At 42.3% G+C, this 17,707-nt stretch overlaps 1 protein-coding gene across 8 annotated transcripts in view; it reads right to left on the bottom strand.

Annotated features, from left to right (window-relative positions):
* The window catches only part of STIM1 (stromal interaction molecule 1), a 183,083-nt gene that overhangs the window by 12,855 nt on the left and 152,521 nt on the right, over nucleotides 1-17,707 (bottom strand). For all 8 annotated transcript variants that reach the window (XM_019732633.2, XM_019732632.2, XM_019732634.2 and 5 more), the window contains 3 exons: nucleotides 17,130-17,245; nucleotides 9,309-9,486; nucleotides 5,067-5,244 (listed from right to left, as the gene is read on the bottom strand). In XM_019732633.2, the coding sequence (XP_019588192.1) occupies nucleotides 5,067-5,244; nucleotides 9,309-9,486; nucleotides 17,130-17,245 (472 nt within the window). The remainder of the gene's footprint in view (nucleotides 1-5,066; nucleotides 5,245-9,308; nucleotides 9,487-17,129; nucleotides 17,246-17,707) is intronic.

The raw sequence follows: 17,707 nt of genomic DNA, 5'->3' as shown, positions 1-17,707 counted from the left end.
AATGGAATAAGCTAAGAAGGGAAGAATGAAGAGAGAAGAGAAAAAAGAGAACAAATAGAGGGAAGTGTGATAGCTGGGGAGACACACAAAAGGGCTAGCCTAACAGGCTCAAAAACTGCTTAATCGGAGAAATAATTACAAAATAGGGAACAGGGAATAGGACAAGGGGAGGCAAAGAGACAGAGACAGACACATCTTACACACAAAAGTAACAAATGCCTGAAGAAGAAGAAGACAACAGATAAGGACTAGGGCAAGTCAGAGTCCATTGGTCCTATTGTTTTATTCTATGGCTATGGTTCTCAGCCTTGTCATATACTGGATACACCTGGGGAACTTTAAAAATGCTGATCTCTGGACCCTAACACAGATTCTGATTTCACTGATCTGGAGTGTTGGCTTGAGCATCAAACAAATTGTAACACTTTCCAAGTGAAAGGGATTAGAAAGGACAAATTAGTAGTCACAATATTGCCACGGGGATATGAAATACAGTATGGGGAATATAATCAATAATGTTGTAAAGAGTTTGTAGGGGGTCAGATGGGCGTTGTCCTATTAGGGAGACCACTTCATGGACTGTGTAGATGTCTGACCACTGTGCTGTACACTGAAGCTGAAGCTGAATAGTATTGAATGTCAGCTATAATCAAATATATACATACAGAAGGTGCCAAAAAAATGTATACACATTTTAAGAAAGGAAAACTATTGAAATTGTAATACTCAATATATACTGCTAACAAAAGATGAATACAAGATACATTTGACTTCTGCAATTACAAGAGGTGCTCAAAGTGGTTACCATCAGCGTCCAGACACTTCTGATTACAGCAAACTACTGCTTGAGCAACGCTGATCAAAGTGTCCACTTGTATATATTTTTTTGTCACCCCCAGTATATATACAGTCATGGGATGTGGAGTACAGCATAGGGAATAGAGTCATTGGAATTATAACAGCTATATACGATATTAGAGGAGTAGTCAACTGGGGAGAGATGGGCTATCCCTTTGTGAGGGGTGTAAATGTCTATTACATTGTTTTGTATACCTGAAACCAAACAAAGAGAAAAGATTCATACATCTAAAAAAATTAAACTAAATTAAAAAAAGTAAAATAAAATGCAGTAAAGTTAATAACCACTGGTCTGTGTGCTTTAAAGTATTATCAACTGACTTCAACTTCCCCATAGGATGCAGTAGGTCATGGCAAAAGAATAATTCTGATTCAATACGACATCTGGAAAAAGCTATATAAGTTATGAAAATTTTGAAAGACAAATTATTATACTTATGAAACATACATCCAGATTTCTTTTGGGGGCATTTACCGAATTCTGGGGCTGTGCAGGAGAATAGGTAGCTAGGCCAAAGAGTGGAATAAAATCGCCCATCTCCCTCAAGACATCTGCAATATTTTGAAGCTACGAGGTGCATGAGACTAAAGAGCTAAATTCAAAACCTCCAAGTGGCAGAAATGAATCTCTTATAGTCTTTCAGGGCTGAGAAGAAAGAAATACACCAGCTCACAATAAAAAGTCAGGAAGGAGCATGCCTGAGAAACCAGGAGAAAGGAGCAATAGGCCAAGTCTTACTAAAACTACAAACCTGTTCCAACATAGCTCAATGTCTGACTGGCTTGGGGTGAGCAGGTCCTCAGCCATATATATCTATATAGCTAACAGAATAAAGAGGGAGCCCTGTATCTGATGGAGATAGAATAACCAGGATCCTCTGTTATTTTTTGTATACACTGTCCAGCATTTAATACAAATAAATTACAAGACATGAGAAGAGGCAGGAAAATATAACCAATAATCAAGAGGAAAAATAAGGAGTCCCATAAATGATACAGATGTTAGAGTTACCAGACCAGGACTTTAACATAAAAAACGCTGAAGAAAATACAGGAAAAAATGGACACAATAGATGAAAACATGGAAAATGTGGACCAGGAACCAGAATCTATAAAAGAGTAAAATGGACATTCTAGAACTGAAAAATACATTATCTGAGAGTAGGATTCTACTGAATGGGTTAGATAGTGCAATGTTCAGAGCAGAATCCAGGATTAGGGAACCCACAGATAGATCAATAGAAAATAACCAAACCAAAGCACAGAGAGAAAAAAGAGCAGAACTGAGCCTAAGAGACATGTGGAATACAGTTAAAATGTCTAACATAAGGACTGGATTCCCAGAAGGAGAGGGAGAGAGTGGAGCAGAAGCAACATGTGAACACTGAAAAAAAAATGTGTATTCTGTAATTGTTAGGTAAATGCTCTATATATTATCAATGAGATCAAATTGATTAATCATATTTAAATTTTTTAAATCCTTGCTAATGTTTTTGGCTGCTTATTATTGAGAGAGATGTATTAACATCTCTAAAATTTGATTATGAATTTGTCTATTATCCTTTTAGTTTTTTTCAACTTTTGCTTTTCATATTTTTAAATTATTAGATATATCCAAATTAAGGGTTGTTATATATACTGTTGAATTCACACATTTATCATTATGAAATGTCAATTTTTGTTTCTAATAATACTTCTAGCTCTTAAGTTTACTTTGCTTGATATTAACATAGTGACCCCCTCCTTTATTTTGATTAGTATTTGTATCATATATCTTTTCTCATCCTTCTACTTTTTTTTTGTTTATATTTTTATTTATTTATTTATTTTTATTAGTTTCAGGTGCACAAGACAAAGCAAAACTTAGACGTTTATCATTTATATCCCTCACACTGTGTGAACCCCCTCCCTCTCATCCTTCTACTTTTAACCTTTTTGTATTCTTATATTTAAAGTGTGTCTCTTGTAAATGGCATATAGTTGGGTTTTGTTTTTTATCCAGTTTGACACTCTTTGCCTTTCAATTGTACTCATACTGTTTAGTCTGTTTACATAAACTAAGTCTCAACATACATGAAAGGATTGAAACCATATAGCTTATGTTCTCTGACTACAGTGAAATTAAACTAGAAATCAATGAGAAAGATAACCAGCAAAGTCCCCAAGTGTTTGAAAATTAAGCAACACACTTCCAAATAATCATGGGCCAAAAAAGAAATTGCAATAGAAATTAGAAAACGTTTTGAACTGAATGATAATGAAAATATGAAATATCAGACTTGGTAAATACAGCTAAAGTAGTGCTTACATGGGAATTTATAGCTTTAAATGCGTATATTAGAAAAGATTAAAAGTTTAAAATCAATGACCTAATATTCCCCCTCAAGAAGCTAGAAAAATAAGAGCAAGTTAAAAAAAATGTTTTTAAGTGTAAGACTTCTACATTGAAAACTATAAAATGTTGCTGAGAGAAATTTTAAGACCTAAATAGGTGACAGGATAAACAATACTCATGGATTGGAAGACTCATATGGTTAAAATTTCAATTTTCCCCCACATTAATCTATACATTCAATGCCAACACAATAAAAACTCCAGCAGGGCGTTTTAGGGGTTTGGGGTGCAGGGGGTAGGCAGCAGAATGACAGGCTAATATGGAAATGCAAAGAACCTAGAACAGCCAAGGCCATCTTGAAGAAGAATAAAGCTTAAGAATTTAATACTATCAGCTATTAAGACTTATTATAAGAAAGTGTAGTATAAGGATAGACCACAGAACAGGATAGAGATTCCTGAATGATCACCTAATCTAATATCTACCTGAGGGGAAAAAATGAACCTTGACCTCCTACCGCATATCATATACAAAAATTAATTTAAAATAAACCATATCCCTAAATATGAAAAGTTAAACAATAAAGCTTCTAGAAGAAAATTTAGAAAGATATCTTGGGGATAGGGAAAGGTTTCTTAAACAGGACACAAAAAGCACCATTAAAAAAAAAAGATTGATTAAATCAGACTTCAGACTTCATTAACATCAAGAACTTATTTGCTAAAAGATAATATTAAGAGAGCAGAAAAGCAAGCCATGGCTAGGAGAAATATTTGCAATATATATGTACTCATATGTATATTGAGAAAATGACCTACATCCAGAATATATAAAGAATTCTTACAAACCAATTAAGAAAAAGACAGACAACCCAATTTTAAAAACGAGAAGAGATTCTCAAAGAAAATGGTCTATAAATTTAAGAAAAGGTGTTCAATACTAGCAGCAATTAGGAAAATGAAAATTAAAATCACAATGAGATATCACTACATACCAGTTCTACATACCAGAATGTGTAGAACTGAAATGTCCAAAAATACCAAAGTTGTAACTCAACTAGAACTCTCACATATTGTTGATGGCAGTATAGATCGGTACCACTATTTTGGAAAACTGTTTGGCAGTTTCTAACAAAGCTAAATATTTTATGCCCTGTTATATATCAAACAGAAATAAATGCTTATACCCACCAAGAGACATATGCAAGAAGGTTCATAGTAGTGTTGTTTACAAAAGGCAAAAGAAAACCTAAATGTCTATCAACAGGAGAATAGATACATAATTTCCAGTATACAATGGATTATTACTCAGCAATGGAAATAAACCAGCTATCACTTTATGCAATAACATAAATGCCTCTTACAGTCATAATGTTAAGTGAAAGAAATCAAAACACAAAGAATATATACTATATAATGCCATTTATGTGAAGTTCAAAATCAGGTGAAACTAACCTGGTTTAGAGATTATGACCATAGCTACCTTTTGGATTGAATATTGACAGCAGGGGGCAGTAAAAGTGAGCTTTCTGGGATGCTTAAAAGATTTATATTTTGATCTGGATGGCAGTTACACAGGCATATGTATATGTAAAAGCTTGCCAGCTGTATACTTTTAATTTCTCTATGTAAATACCTCAATAAAAAAATCAACAAAATAACTGTTATCACCTGTTATCCACTGTTCTTTGAAAATCACAGTGACAATTTTTTGCAACTTTTTCACTACTCTTATTGGTTAAGAGTCTAGTAACTCTTGGAGATATTCTTTGAGCCATATTTCAAAGTCCTCACACGAAACTTTCCAGCCAGACTCTGGCCCCTGTCCTTTACCCACCTCCCTCAGGTGTCCAGGAATGTGTAGACTCTCTTACCTGTTCCAGCTCCTCCTCAGCATACTTTTGGCGGCTCCGCTCATTCTCAGTACCCTCCCGCAGCTCCTTCAGCCGCTGGGCTTCCTGTTTGGCAAGGTTGATCTCATCGCGCAGCTTCTTCTCCAGATGTACCTTCTCCACCTCCACTGTGCGGTGCTCCTCCTGGGCCTTGTGCAGCCTGGGGGGCGGGGGAGGGAGGGGGAAATGGGTAATGCAGAGAGCTGGAGGAGGCCACGCAAGGGGCGCCAGCCAACACACCGTGAGGGGGAAAATGAGGGCTCCAGCACTCAGCATGTATTCTCCCTAGTTTGTTGACTCTCTGGCTCTGAGTTAGCTCAGGGCCAGCAGAAACCACAGTCGTTACTATTATTCTTACATTGGCCATCATTTTGCTGCCAGTAATAAAGGCTGTGAAGCTAGGTTCCCGGGCATCTGAATCCTTCCTGTAAAGTGTCTGACATACAAAAATTATAATAACTACTAGTTTACAACATATTTCATTTCACATCTGTCCTCCCTGCAGATATATTATTTTATTGTCAGCCTGGGACAGGTGTGGATATGAAGGTGTAGATAGGGGAAGTAACCGCAGGTAGAACTGAGACTAGAATTCCAATCTGTATGACTTCAAATACCATAGTTATTCCCCTTATACTGGGGTATCTGGAAGGTTCCATATAAATGTAGAATACCCTGCAAGCTAGACCAAAGGTCCAGAGAAAGCCTGACGGCTGATATGACTGGGGTGGTGGTAATGGGGAGATTTAAGGAAGATGAAAAAGGAACCACTGAGCTGTACCTCTTGGACTGACTCCTGAGTATCTATTCCTAGAAGCACAGAAAGAAAAAATTCATGCCAAAGGGGCTGGGCAGGGCTTGGGAGAGAACCCCTGCCTCCCTCAAGCCTGAGTTCCCTTCGTAAGTATCTTCCATGATGGGTAATAGCTCAAGGGCATTGGTTACAATGAAAATATATCTTTTTAACCACCCACACAATCCTTTTGTTCACTGACAAACCTTCTATCCAACTAATCCTCCTACTTTCCTCCTTTCTTTCTTCCATGTATCTATCTATCTTCATTCATTCATTCATTCATTCACCAAGTCCTTTCAGGTATCTACTAAATGCCAAGCTCTGTGCTAAGCCCTAGGTATACGGAAATGAATAAGAAAACTGTTCGTCACTGAGGACCTCATGATCTAGTCTAATTTAGACAAGTAAACAGATAACGGTACACAGTGCAGCAAGTTCTGCAGTAGAGATATACAAGGTGTTGGATGAGCCCAAAAGATGGAGTGATCAACTTCACCTGAAAGGAGTCAAAGGCAAGGCATGGGCTAGACCCAGAAGAAAAAGTAAGAGTTTGCTAATCCCTCTGGATGAGGGAAAGGATTTAGCCACTGTCAGGTCTTCCTACCTTAGTAGGAACCACCAAATTACCGGGGGACCAGGATAGAAGGGGGAAAGCGTGATGAAGAAGACGAGTGATATATGGCTTAGACTTGAGCTACAGCAGAGAAAGGGTAGGCTACAGAACAAGCAGGACCCACAGACAAGAGCGCTGACCACTGAGTTAAGTAGGTCAAAGTATAACAGGTGAAACAGAAGAGGCAAAAACAGAACTCAACCTCTAAAAAAAATCCCAAGTCCAGATTGTCAATACCTGAAGCCTCAGAAAATGCTGGGACAAGCAGGAAGGAAAGAGGAAGAAACATCTAGGCTACATGCTTCCTGCTGACAAACTGCAATGCAGTCTTCTGCCCACTTTGTCCGTGGAGAGAAAGGGAGTTGAACCTCTCAAGGTACACACCAGGTGGCGCTACATACACAGCTGAAAACAAATCAGAGGCGCCATTTCCTGCCCTATCTCCTTCCCTGGGTGAATACCTTCCTTTATTGTATTCCTCCATGACCCAACTGCCTGAAATTACACCAGTAGGGATTCAATTCTTCACTGAAATAGTCTCCTGTCTGAAAGCAGCCTCTTGAGAAAAGCCTATGATACATCTGTCTTCTCCATATAATAGGGAACTCCTTTAAAGTATAATCAAAACTGACCCACTTGTATAGTCTTAACAGGATCTAATAGAGATGAAGACCATAAGTACGACTGGGAACAGAAATGAGCAAATAAATGTCCGTCGAGCTTTGCCCCACTCCATCTCCACAGAAGACGGAGCATCTTGAAGGTAGCAATCAATTAGCATTACAAGTAAGAAAATTACACAGCCTGCCTGTCTGTAAGCTCTGGCTCTAAAGTAGTTGTTTGACTATGGACAAGTCTGTTCCCTGTACCAGGCCTGTTTTTTCATTTTTAAATGGGAGTCAAAATTCCTGCCTGCCTCAAAGAATTATCTTGAAACCCAATGAAATCCTAACTGGAATGCACATGGAGCATTACATTTATTCACCCAAAATATCAAGAACTCTGCAAAAAAAAAAGGCAATGGTGGCTGGTAGTACAGGCCTATTAAAGGAAGGAGGGACGAGGTGGCATGTGGCTTTGGACACTGTCAGAGGAGGATATGTGTGTGTACACACGTGTTAGCCTGTCTCCAGGCATGTGCGTGCATTTGTTTCTCTAAGTGCCACAGTGGTCAGTTAGCTCTGGAGGCCTTGGGGATCAGGGAGGATTGGGAGCTTAGTTTTATCCCCAAACTTGGAATGTCTCCTGCCTAGATTCTTTGCCTTTGGAATGAAAACAGTACATGTTTTTCAGACAAATGAAGAATGGGGACTGCCCAGACAGCAGCATTTAGCCCCCAGTTGGCAAAGGGCCTGGGAACAAGGAGCCCAGTAAAGTAGCCAGGAATCAGCTCTGAGATAAAACTCCTCCTCCTGCCCCCTAGAAGACCAGCCCATGGGAATGTATCTGAAAGCGCTGCCTTTACTGAGACAGCACCCTTTGGGTGTCAGAATTCCCAGCTCACTACTTACTGATATGTGACCCTAAGCAAAGCACTTACCCTCTCTGAGCCTTCATTTCTTCAACACTAAAATAGGGATAATAATAGCACCTACCTCACAGCATTGTGATGATTAAAAACAACAACGCATTTAAGGACTTAATAATACCTAGCTCACAAGAAATCCTTTCCCCATCCCTCCAAAGAAAATAGTATCTATCATTTAAAAATAACAGAAGAGAGCCAGACTTAATTTCCTTTTACATGGATTCCTGCAAAGACTTCCCAACTTGAGTGCTTAGGCTGCCAGAACAATCGTCCTAAATACAGTCCTAAAGTAGTCCTCTCCTCAAAAACAAAACAAAGCAAAAACCAAACACCTGCATTGACTCTCTGCGGCCTTTTGCATCCTACTCAACTTCTCCATGTGAGTTGTCAGGTGGCAGGGGTCTGGCCTCACTCTATGCATTGAACCTTAACTACCAGGACCTCCCCCTCTCTTTCAAGGCCACCTCCTCACAGTCCATCCACTCATCTCCTGCCTCTGTGCCCTTCCAGTCCTTAGGGTTCTCGTTCCGTAAGCTGGCACTGAGTCACTGCACTAAGTGTGTGCTCATTGCTCCTTCTCAGGTGTGAGCTTTGTTGCTCCAGAAGCAGTGAATTTCTTACAATTCCCAGCACAGACCTGGTACCTAGATGTCAGGGAGTACTTAGATCGACTGGCTGGCACCTTTTTTCACAGCTAGATCTTCTACAATAGTTGTTAGGCCATGTTTTATTTAAACAGAATCCCAGACTATCAGAGCTAGAAGGCCTGTAGTGCTCTCCCAGTTCCACACCTTCATATTACTGATGAGGAAATAAGTCCTAGAAGGGAAAGGGATTTGCCCAAAGTCATACAATAAGTGAGTACTTATGAGATTTAGAAGGTATTAGGAAGAAAGATCTGTGCGGTTTCTCTGGGGAACAGTGCAGAACAGTTCATTGTGTCTATTTCTACGGGAAGGGAAGCAGTCCAGAGGTAGGATGAAGGACAGAATGACCCCTAATGAGCCATCCAACCAGGGAAGCTCAAGACTTCTGACAGCTGCACATCTCTCCCTCTGAAGCTCAGAGGGAAAAAAGACAGAAGTAAGCTTCTGCCCTGGGTAGGACTACCTGCCCGTGCAACTGAGTGGCAGGAACCTGGACTCCCGGTGCAGCGTTGGAAGGATGACACAGCCTGGGCGACCGTGTCAGCACGGTCTCAAGGACCAGGTGGCCCACAGCCCCAGTGGAAACAGGAGGCTCCCCAAAGCTGGCAGCACCAGAACTATGGGAAGGGGCAGGTCTTACCTTTCCTGAAGGTCATGCAGACTCTGCTCAGCTCGGTGTAGCCCCTCCAGATCCTTCATCATCTTCTTCATGTGCTCCTTGGAGTAACGGTTCTGGATATAGGCAAACCAGCAGCCGCCCACACCAATAACGATAGACACCACCAGCATGAAATCCTTGAGGTGGTTATGGCGGGTCACTGCGAGAGAGGAAGGGCATGGTGAGTCAGGATCTGCACACTTAGCCTTGCAGGCTCCACTGCATCCCCTCCCATGAAGGCTTCCCATTCAGGAGGAATTAGTTTCTCTTCTTAGATACACACATGCCACACACTATTACAGTAAGCTCCGTGCCTATTTCTCTGCTATGTCAAGGCCTAATTCGGGAAGGATGAGAGGCCTCAGAGCAATACAGGAAACTTATTAAATCATGCTTCCCTAATGTGCACGAAAGAGAAAAGCATTAGTGTTTTCTCAATATATCCCAGCCATCTCTGGTCCAGGATGAGCTCAGGTGCCCAGATGCAATGGTTTCTATCCTACAGAGTAAACAATGCTAGGGTGCTAGAGTAGATAGGAAGGTATGGGTATATAGCAATGTCGCAGAGCTTAAGGTCTGCCTGGGGGACTAAAGTTACTACAGGAACTAGGTCTCCTGGACTACTAGGCTATTCTAGGTATGAGGTGCAAAGTCCAGTCAGGTAAAGGGCTGTAAGTCTCATCTATGGAGAGCATTTCTGGGCTGTGGCCCAATCCAGAGACCAAGCAGAACAGGAGCCGCCTCAAGAGAGTGATATATATGAGACATTAACATGCCAGGAACAGAGGGGCAGATCTCCCTGCAGAGAATGCCTGGTAACAAACTGGTGGAGGGCCAGGACCCCAGTCACCAGCTGAGGTTCAGAGCAACAATCAGTCTCCAGAGAAAAACTGAAAAACTAACCAAGGGACAACAGAAGATAAGAACAAAAGCCATGTCCTAAGAACTAAGCCAACCAGAAGAGGGGCACTCCTGGAGCCTCACATTGTTTCTAGTATACCGCATCTGGGCCACAGTGCAGGAGACCTGAGAGAGACACCGTAAGGAGAAGGCGGCTGCTGTGATAGCCCCTACCTGGGTTGTACCACACTTGGGATAGAGTAGCTGTGAGCTCAGAGGACCCTGGATGTGGAAGCTAAGGAAGGAAGTAAAGAGGAAATGACCTCCTGGTTACCCTCAGATTGGGGAGAGGAAGAAGGAAGGACTGACAGGATCCCAATGCCTGGAAAGGACAGGGGACAATGGGAATCTAAAAGGACCCAGGGAGAGCCACCAAGTTGAGGCAGTTTAGACAATACGAAAAAACTCATGCAACTGGGAACTGCATGAAACTGAGGACCAGTTTGAGAAAAAGGGTTCCATTCATAGGTCCTCACTGACAGGCTGAGCAGCAGGACATGAGGATGGTGTGGGATCAAAGACAGATTAGTACATTCTATTTCCATCCAAGGGAGGGGAGTTACCAGGTCCAGGTGGTAGCCATGTCCTTTACATGTTTATGCCAGACTCTCATAGATAAAACTAAGGGTCATCCAGTGGCCACCCTCTAGCCTCCTGGCAGACCTACACTTCCAGCCATACTCAAGTCCTCACTTTCCTGCCCCTCAAGTCCCATGAAAAGATACCTATGCAGCACAGAGAGCTGCCTTTCTTTCTGGAACACACCTGCCTCCTACACAGCCTCTACCAGAGGCTGGTGTACTCTCTGGCTCCTGCTTGTTAAAAACTTTTAATCTTGGCTTCCCAGAGCTTCTCAACTCCAACATTCCCTATACATTCCTACCAAAAGTCAAAGGTATTCTTGTTCAAAGAAGATGCCATGCAATCAGCAGCGTCCCCCTACTACCACCAACACTTCAAAGTTGTGAAGGTGGACACACAGAGTAGGTGCCTATCTATTCTATTCAGTCCCTTATTCCACCTTGTCCAGATCCATTTGGAACACGATTCTATTATTTTTTCCAGCTTCATATTCTCATCCAAGTCAGGAATAAAAATTGCCAATGACCAGGGCCAAGGATAGGATCTAAGGTAACACTGTTCCACCTATCAGTACCCTCTGGATCTCATCAACCAGTTTTGACTCCACCTAAATGTACAAGAATCCACCCCACACATACACCCCTCTGCCTTGCCAAATGCATAGCTAAAGCTCAGCTATACTTCCTGTCACATCCTATGAGCAACCAGGCTTGGCAGGAAGAAAATGACTCTAAGCCGGCTGAGTTTTTCTGTGACCCCTACTGATCATTACTTGTCCATACGCCAGTGTCAGCACAACACCGACCAACACACAGAAGGCACTCAATAAATATTCATTGGATTGAATCATTACTGATAAGCCTCAAGTATGAGGTCTCCCTTTCCTTAATCCACATAAGGAAGGAAAATAGAGAAAATACACAATGTACCAGGCATTTATATTCATCATCTCTACTTCCCACAACTACTTTCTCAGGTAGAGTAGTATTCCCAGTCTGTAAACCAGAAAACTGAGGCTCATATGGGGCACTGACTTGTTAGAGTTCATAAAAAGTGACAGAGCTGGGATTCAACCCCAGATTTGCCTGACTGCCTGGTCTTTCTGCTACCACTTTCTCACTACAACTTTCACACACTTCATCAGGTATTGTTTCTGCTTTGTTACATGCAAACATCTCTCACCATGGAGATGCCTGTAGCTCCTGATCTAGCCTGCGTGTGACTGCAAAAGTTCCAAGGCCTGAGTTTTCCCACCAAAAATCCTCCTGGGAGCTGACTGTGACATTGCTATCAGGACAGGCCTTTAAGGTTAAATATAAGGCCTCATGTGGAGAAATTCTTGTGCCATCAAAAGAGGCATCCAGCACTGAGTATTAGGAAGTCTGGGTTCTATGGTGCCCAATTTGTTATGAAATTCACTTCCCCCATCTGGACTTCAACTTCCTGTAAAATGTATTATCACAAATGCACAGTTGTAAATGGAAGCGCTTAGAGGTGTCTTGGAAATATTCAGATGGACATATCCAGTAGGTAATTAAGGATGTGGATATGGGTTTGAGGAAGAGCTAGAAGCTGGAGAAGTGGATGTGAGAATTATCAGGTTCATTCAGTGGAGCCCTGGGCTGAACCCCAGAGTCCTAAAGGAATCTGTGATGGTTAATTTTATGTGTCAACCTGACTGGACTAAGAGATGCCCAGATAGCTGGTAAAACATTATTCCGGGGTATGTCTGTGAGGTTGTCTTCATAAGAGATTAGTATTTCCTTTTTTTTTTCTTTTAAAGTGTGTTTTTCCAGGACCCACAAACTCCAACTCAAGTAGTTGTTTCAATCTAGTTGTGGAAGGTGCAGTTCACAGTGGCCCATATGGGGACCAAACCCAGCAACCTTATTGTTAAAGAGTACCACGCTCTAACCAACTGAGCTAACCGGCTGCCCCCGAGATTAGTATTTCAATGGCAGACTGAATAAAGATGTCTTCACGAATGCAGTGGGCATCATCCAATCATCCTCAGGCCCTGAATAGAACCAAAAGGTGGAGGGAGGGCAGATTTGCTCTCTCAGATTAAGTTGAGACATCCATCTTCTCCTGCCCTCTTACATCAGTGCTTCTGGTTCTCGGGTCTTCGGACTCAGATAGGGACTTACACCATCAGTTCCCCTGGTTCTCAGGCCTTTGGGCTTGGATTGAATTAGACCACCAGCTTTCCTAGTTCTCCAGCTTACAGATGGCAAATCATGAGACTTCTTGGCCTCCATAATTACGTGAGCCAATGCCTATAATAAATGTCCTCTTATATATATCTATATACATATCCTATTGGTTCTGTTTTTCTGGAGAACACTGGATAATACAGAATCTATATATTATTGTGTCAGAAAAAGGGGAGAAAATAAGGAAATCAAGACTAGTCTATTGGGCCGGCCCAGTGGCTCAGGTGGTTGGAGTGCCAAGCTCCTAACACCGAGGTCACTGGTTCAATTCCCACATGGTCCAGTGAGCTGTGCCCTCTACAGCTAAGATTGTGAACAACAGCTCTCCCTGGAGCTGGGCTGCCATGAGCAGCCAGAGGTTGGCGTGAGCTGCCCTGAGCTGCAGCGGGGCTGCTGAGTGCTGGCGCGGGATACTGTGAGCTGCCGTGAGCTGCTGTGAGTGGCCAACAGATTGGCAACCGACTGCCTCAGCCGGGGGGAGCACAAGGCTCATAATACCAGCAGGGGCCAGGGAGCTACACAACTAGACTGAGAAACAACGGCTTGAACCAGAGTAGGGGTGGGGGTGGGAGAGGCGGAAGAAGGGGGGAGAAGACTCTAATCTATGCCTAACCAATGATGTACTTCTTCCCATCATAATCCCATCCCCATTCTTCAATTCCTACTACCTTCCCAGCCCCCACAGTCCACAAATATCCTTCCATTCCTTCTCCTCTGAACTAGGATTCCCTTAGTCAATCCACTCTTTGGTCAGGTAAACATGGATTATCTCTTGCTAGCTCGGGGGCTGTTTTGTGTTTTTTTGGCTTTCATGTCAGTCACCTTCTTTCTGATAGTCTGTGAGCTCCCCAGGGCCAGCCACAAGACTTATTTATCTCTGTAGCCCCACACTTAGCATAGAGCCTGACCAGAGCAGGTAGTCAGCAAAGGTGGAAAGCAGAGAAAAAGGGAAGAAGGAAGGGAGGTTTTTAGCAGGAAGCGGGTAGGGAGTGTACAATATAAAGTGCACATGAATGGCAAAACCCAGCTCCTGGGGACAGAAAGAGTACGCCAGCTGTCCTGCACAGCCCCTGCACAAGCTCATCTCTCAGAATCCACCTCGCACCCAGGGAACATAGCCAGGGCAGAGAGTCCATGGAGGTTTCAGGAGAGCAGCTAATCCAGGGAAACTGGCTGGGACCTGAGGACCTAGAGGGTGGCAGAATTCCTAGCCTGAGTGCTATAAATAGATTTTAGCAAAATGAGGTCAACTGTTAACACAGTCAGGCCTAAAGCAGGGGAGCAGAGTATAAACAAATTAGATGTGGAAATGTTAACGGTGTCAGGATAATGGTGAGAATTTTCAAGGTGACAGTTACAATTGAGACAGTGAGCCTCCAATCATTATCACTTTCTGGAATCCCTCTCCCAATCTATTCTCTCCACCCTCTCTACTGCCCATAATATCCTGCCCCTGGCAGATACAGATATTCATCCCTTACTGCCAAAATACCGGGGGTGCCAAAAAAAAATGTGCATATTTTAAGAGACGTTATCTACCTTTCAAAGTTGAATTGAATTACGGTAGCAATGTGTAGTATGATGTTCGCCCAAAAGATGACATTAATCAAATGAATGCTAGCGTCATTTATTGTATTACAATTTTAATACAGTTTTTCCTTTCTTAAAATGTGTATGCATTTTTTTTTTTTTTGCACCCTCTATATATGCCACAATTTCTTTATCCAGTCATCTATTGATGGGCATTTTGGTTGTTTCCATATCTTGGCTATTGTAAATAGTGCTGCAGTAAACATAACGATGCGTATATCTTTTTGAATTAGTGTTTTGGATTTCTTTGGATAAATATAGATGGAATTTCTTGAGAGCAGAGACCCTGTCATTTACAGTGGTACAGAGTAGGTGCTCAACAAATGTTAGTAAATGAAAGGCCATTGCTTAGTACAGAGGGTGAGCTCACATAAAGAGAAGAGCCATTCAGCGTGTCATTTGTTCAAAACTTATAAATGAATGGTAAGCAAAAATGTGTACTAGGACCAAAAATAAAAAGGCAGCAAAGGAGAGGGGGACAACCTTCTCCCATGTTGCTCTGTACCACACTTTCAAAAGGTACAGACCTTCTGGAAAAGGCAAAACTTTGGAGATAGTAAAAAGGATCACAGCTGTGAGGGGTTGCAGAGGAGGGAGGGATAAATAAGTGGAGCACAGATGATCTTTGGGCAGTAAAGCTATCCTGTATGATACTAAACTGGTGGTGTATACACGATGTTATATTTATCCAAACCCCTTTGCACAACACCAAGGGTCAACCCTAAAGTAAACTACAGACTCTGGGTGACAATGATGTATCAATGAAAGTTCATCAATTGTAACAAATGTGCCACTCTGCTGGGGATTGTTAATAATGGGGGAGGCTGTGCATGCATGGGGGCTGGGAGTATATGGGAAATCTCTGTATCTTCTATTCAGCTTTGATGTGAACCTAAAAGTACTCTAAAAAATAAAGTCAATTAAAAATTTGAAAATAAAAAAAAATAAAAATAAAAAAAAGGTACAGACCCATCTGTATTGAGATTATCAGCCTGGACACTTGTCAAGCCAAATGCACGAACAGGGAAATGCTATACAGTAGACCCACCCTTATCCACGGTTTCACTTTCCACGGTTTCAGTAACCCACGGTCAACCACAGTAAGAAAATATTAAATTGAAAATTCCAGAAATAAACAATTCCTAAGTTTTAAATTGCATGCCATTCTGACCAGCATGATGAAAATCTCACGTTGTCCCACTCAGTCCCACCCAGGATGTGAATCATCCCTTTGTCCAACATATCCATGCTGTATACGCTACCTGCCCATTAGTCACTTAGTGGCCACGCCGGCTATTAGATCGACTGCTGTGGTATTGCAGTGCTTGTGTTCAAGCAACCCTTATTTTACTTAATAATGCCACATTCACATAACTTTTATTACAGTATATTGTTATAATTGTTCTATATTTTATTATTAGTTATTACTGTTTACTCTCATACTATGCCTAATTATAAACTTTATCATAAGCATATATGTATAGGTAAAAACAGTATATATAAGGTTCAGTTCTATCCGCGGTTTCAGGCATCCATTGAGGGTCTTAGAACATGTCCCCCATGGATAAGGGGAGGGACTATGGTACTGCCGCTGACCCTGCTTGCCAGCCGTTTCTCTGGACTGGTTCTTGGCACTATAGCATTCTGCTGCTGGCGTCCTCAACTGATGCCAACAGCTCCCAAAAGACAGGGAGTGGACCCTAAGAGTCTGTTTTGTCGAGGCTAATTTTCTAAGGAAACTTACCACTTTTGTTCCTCCTGAGTTCACTTAGAATAGGAGGTCAGGGTTGGCTGTTCCCACCTTGCAGATCTTCAGAAGCCGAACCACCCAATTCTCCCAGCTAATGACTGGAGGAAGAAAACACCCTTTATCTCTATTGATTTTTCTCTACTGGTAAATGTGATATGAAAGCCTACTTAGTCCTCTTTGGTTGTCCAAGGACACGAGATGTGCAGCAATCAGTTCATACACTCTGCACACCCACGGTAAGGGCAGAAAACAGCTAAATGGCATTCACACCCGCATGGGTTACTTTATCCCTGAGCATAGCTTTCATATTTTAGCCTTCGTATGCCTGCTCAGGTTGTTTCCTCCACCTAGAATGCCCTCTCCTGTCACCTCCATGGAATAAAGTCCTTACTCATCCTTAAAGGAAGAGCTTACAAGCCACCTCTTCAACAGTATGCCTTCTCTATCCCTCCTCTCAACCTCAGAAGCACTGTGCATCTGTCCAGAACATTCATTTTATCCCATTAGGGCAGAATATGATTCATCCAGGTCTTCCTACGGGGTCCAGCACAGCACTGGCACAAAAGTAGGTACTTTCTTAATACATCTAATGAATGGATGTTGATAGCTGGCTGGACTAAAATGTGATACATTTCATGCATTAATGACAGTAGAGAAAATGGAGGCACTGCCTTACAGGTATGCCTAGGAAAGCCAGGCCTCAGCCCAGCCACCCCCACTGCCCTGGGTTCCAGGGCACAGCAGCAGCCCTCTCTCCACAGGACTCACAGAGAGGAGGCCCAAAGAGCACCGTGTCCAGGGCCTTCAGCTGCAGCTTCTGCCGGTGGCTCCGGTCGGTCATCTTCAGTACAGTCCCTGTCATGGTGGTGTTGGTTACAGCCAGCCTGTTGAGGCAAAGAGTAGGCACTCAGTTCCCCGCCCACAAAGCCAGGAAGAATCCTGGTGACATTACCCACCTCCTCCAGGAACATTTCCATGACTTCTAGCTCTTGGTGACTGCTCCCCTCTGCATTCTAGAACAGAGTCTGTGCCAGTGGGTCTCAATGGGGACTACGCAGGAACACATAACACTGACCAAAAATTTGTTTGCCGTTCTCCTCATGGCCACCATTTCTTAGACAGCATTCTACTCTAAGGATTATCCATTTGTGACCATACCCACACCTGACTAAATTTTCTGTTGTGCTTCCCCTTGTAGGGACTGTCCACCATATTCCTGTACCCACACTCCCACCATTTATTTGTAAGTGCATTTTCCTGTCTATCCCTGGTCAAAATGTCATGCTGCATGACCTAGTGATTTTGGTGACCTCTGAATTATCCTAAACCTAACCCAATTAAATATA

This window comes from Rhinolophus sinicus, linkage group LG06 (assembly GCF_036562045.2).
Source record: "Rhinolophus sinicus isolate RSC01 linkage group LG06, ASM3656204v1, whole genome shotgun sequence".
In the NCBI taxonomy this organism is placed as follows: Eukaryota; Metazoa; Chordata; class Mammalia; order Chiroptera; family Rhinolophidae; genus Rhinolophus; species Rhinolophus sinicus.
This window is presented reverse-complemented; position numbering and strand designations above follow the sequence as displayed.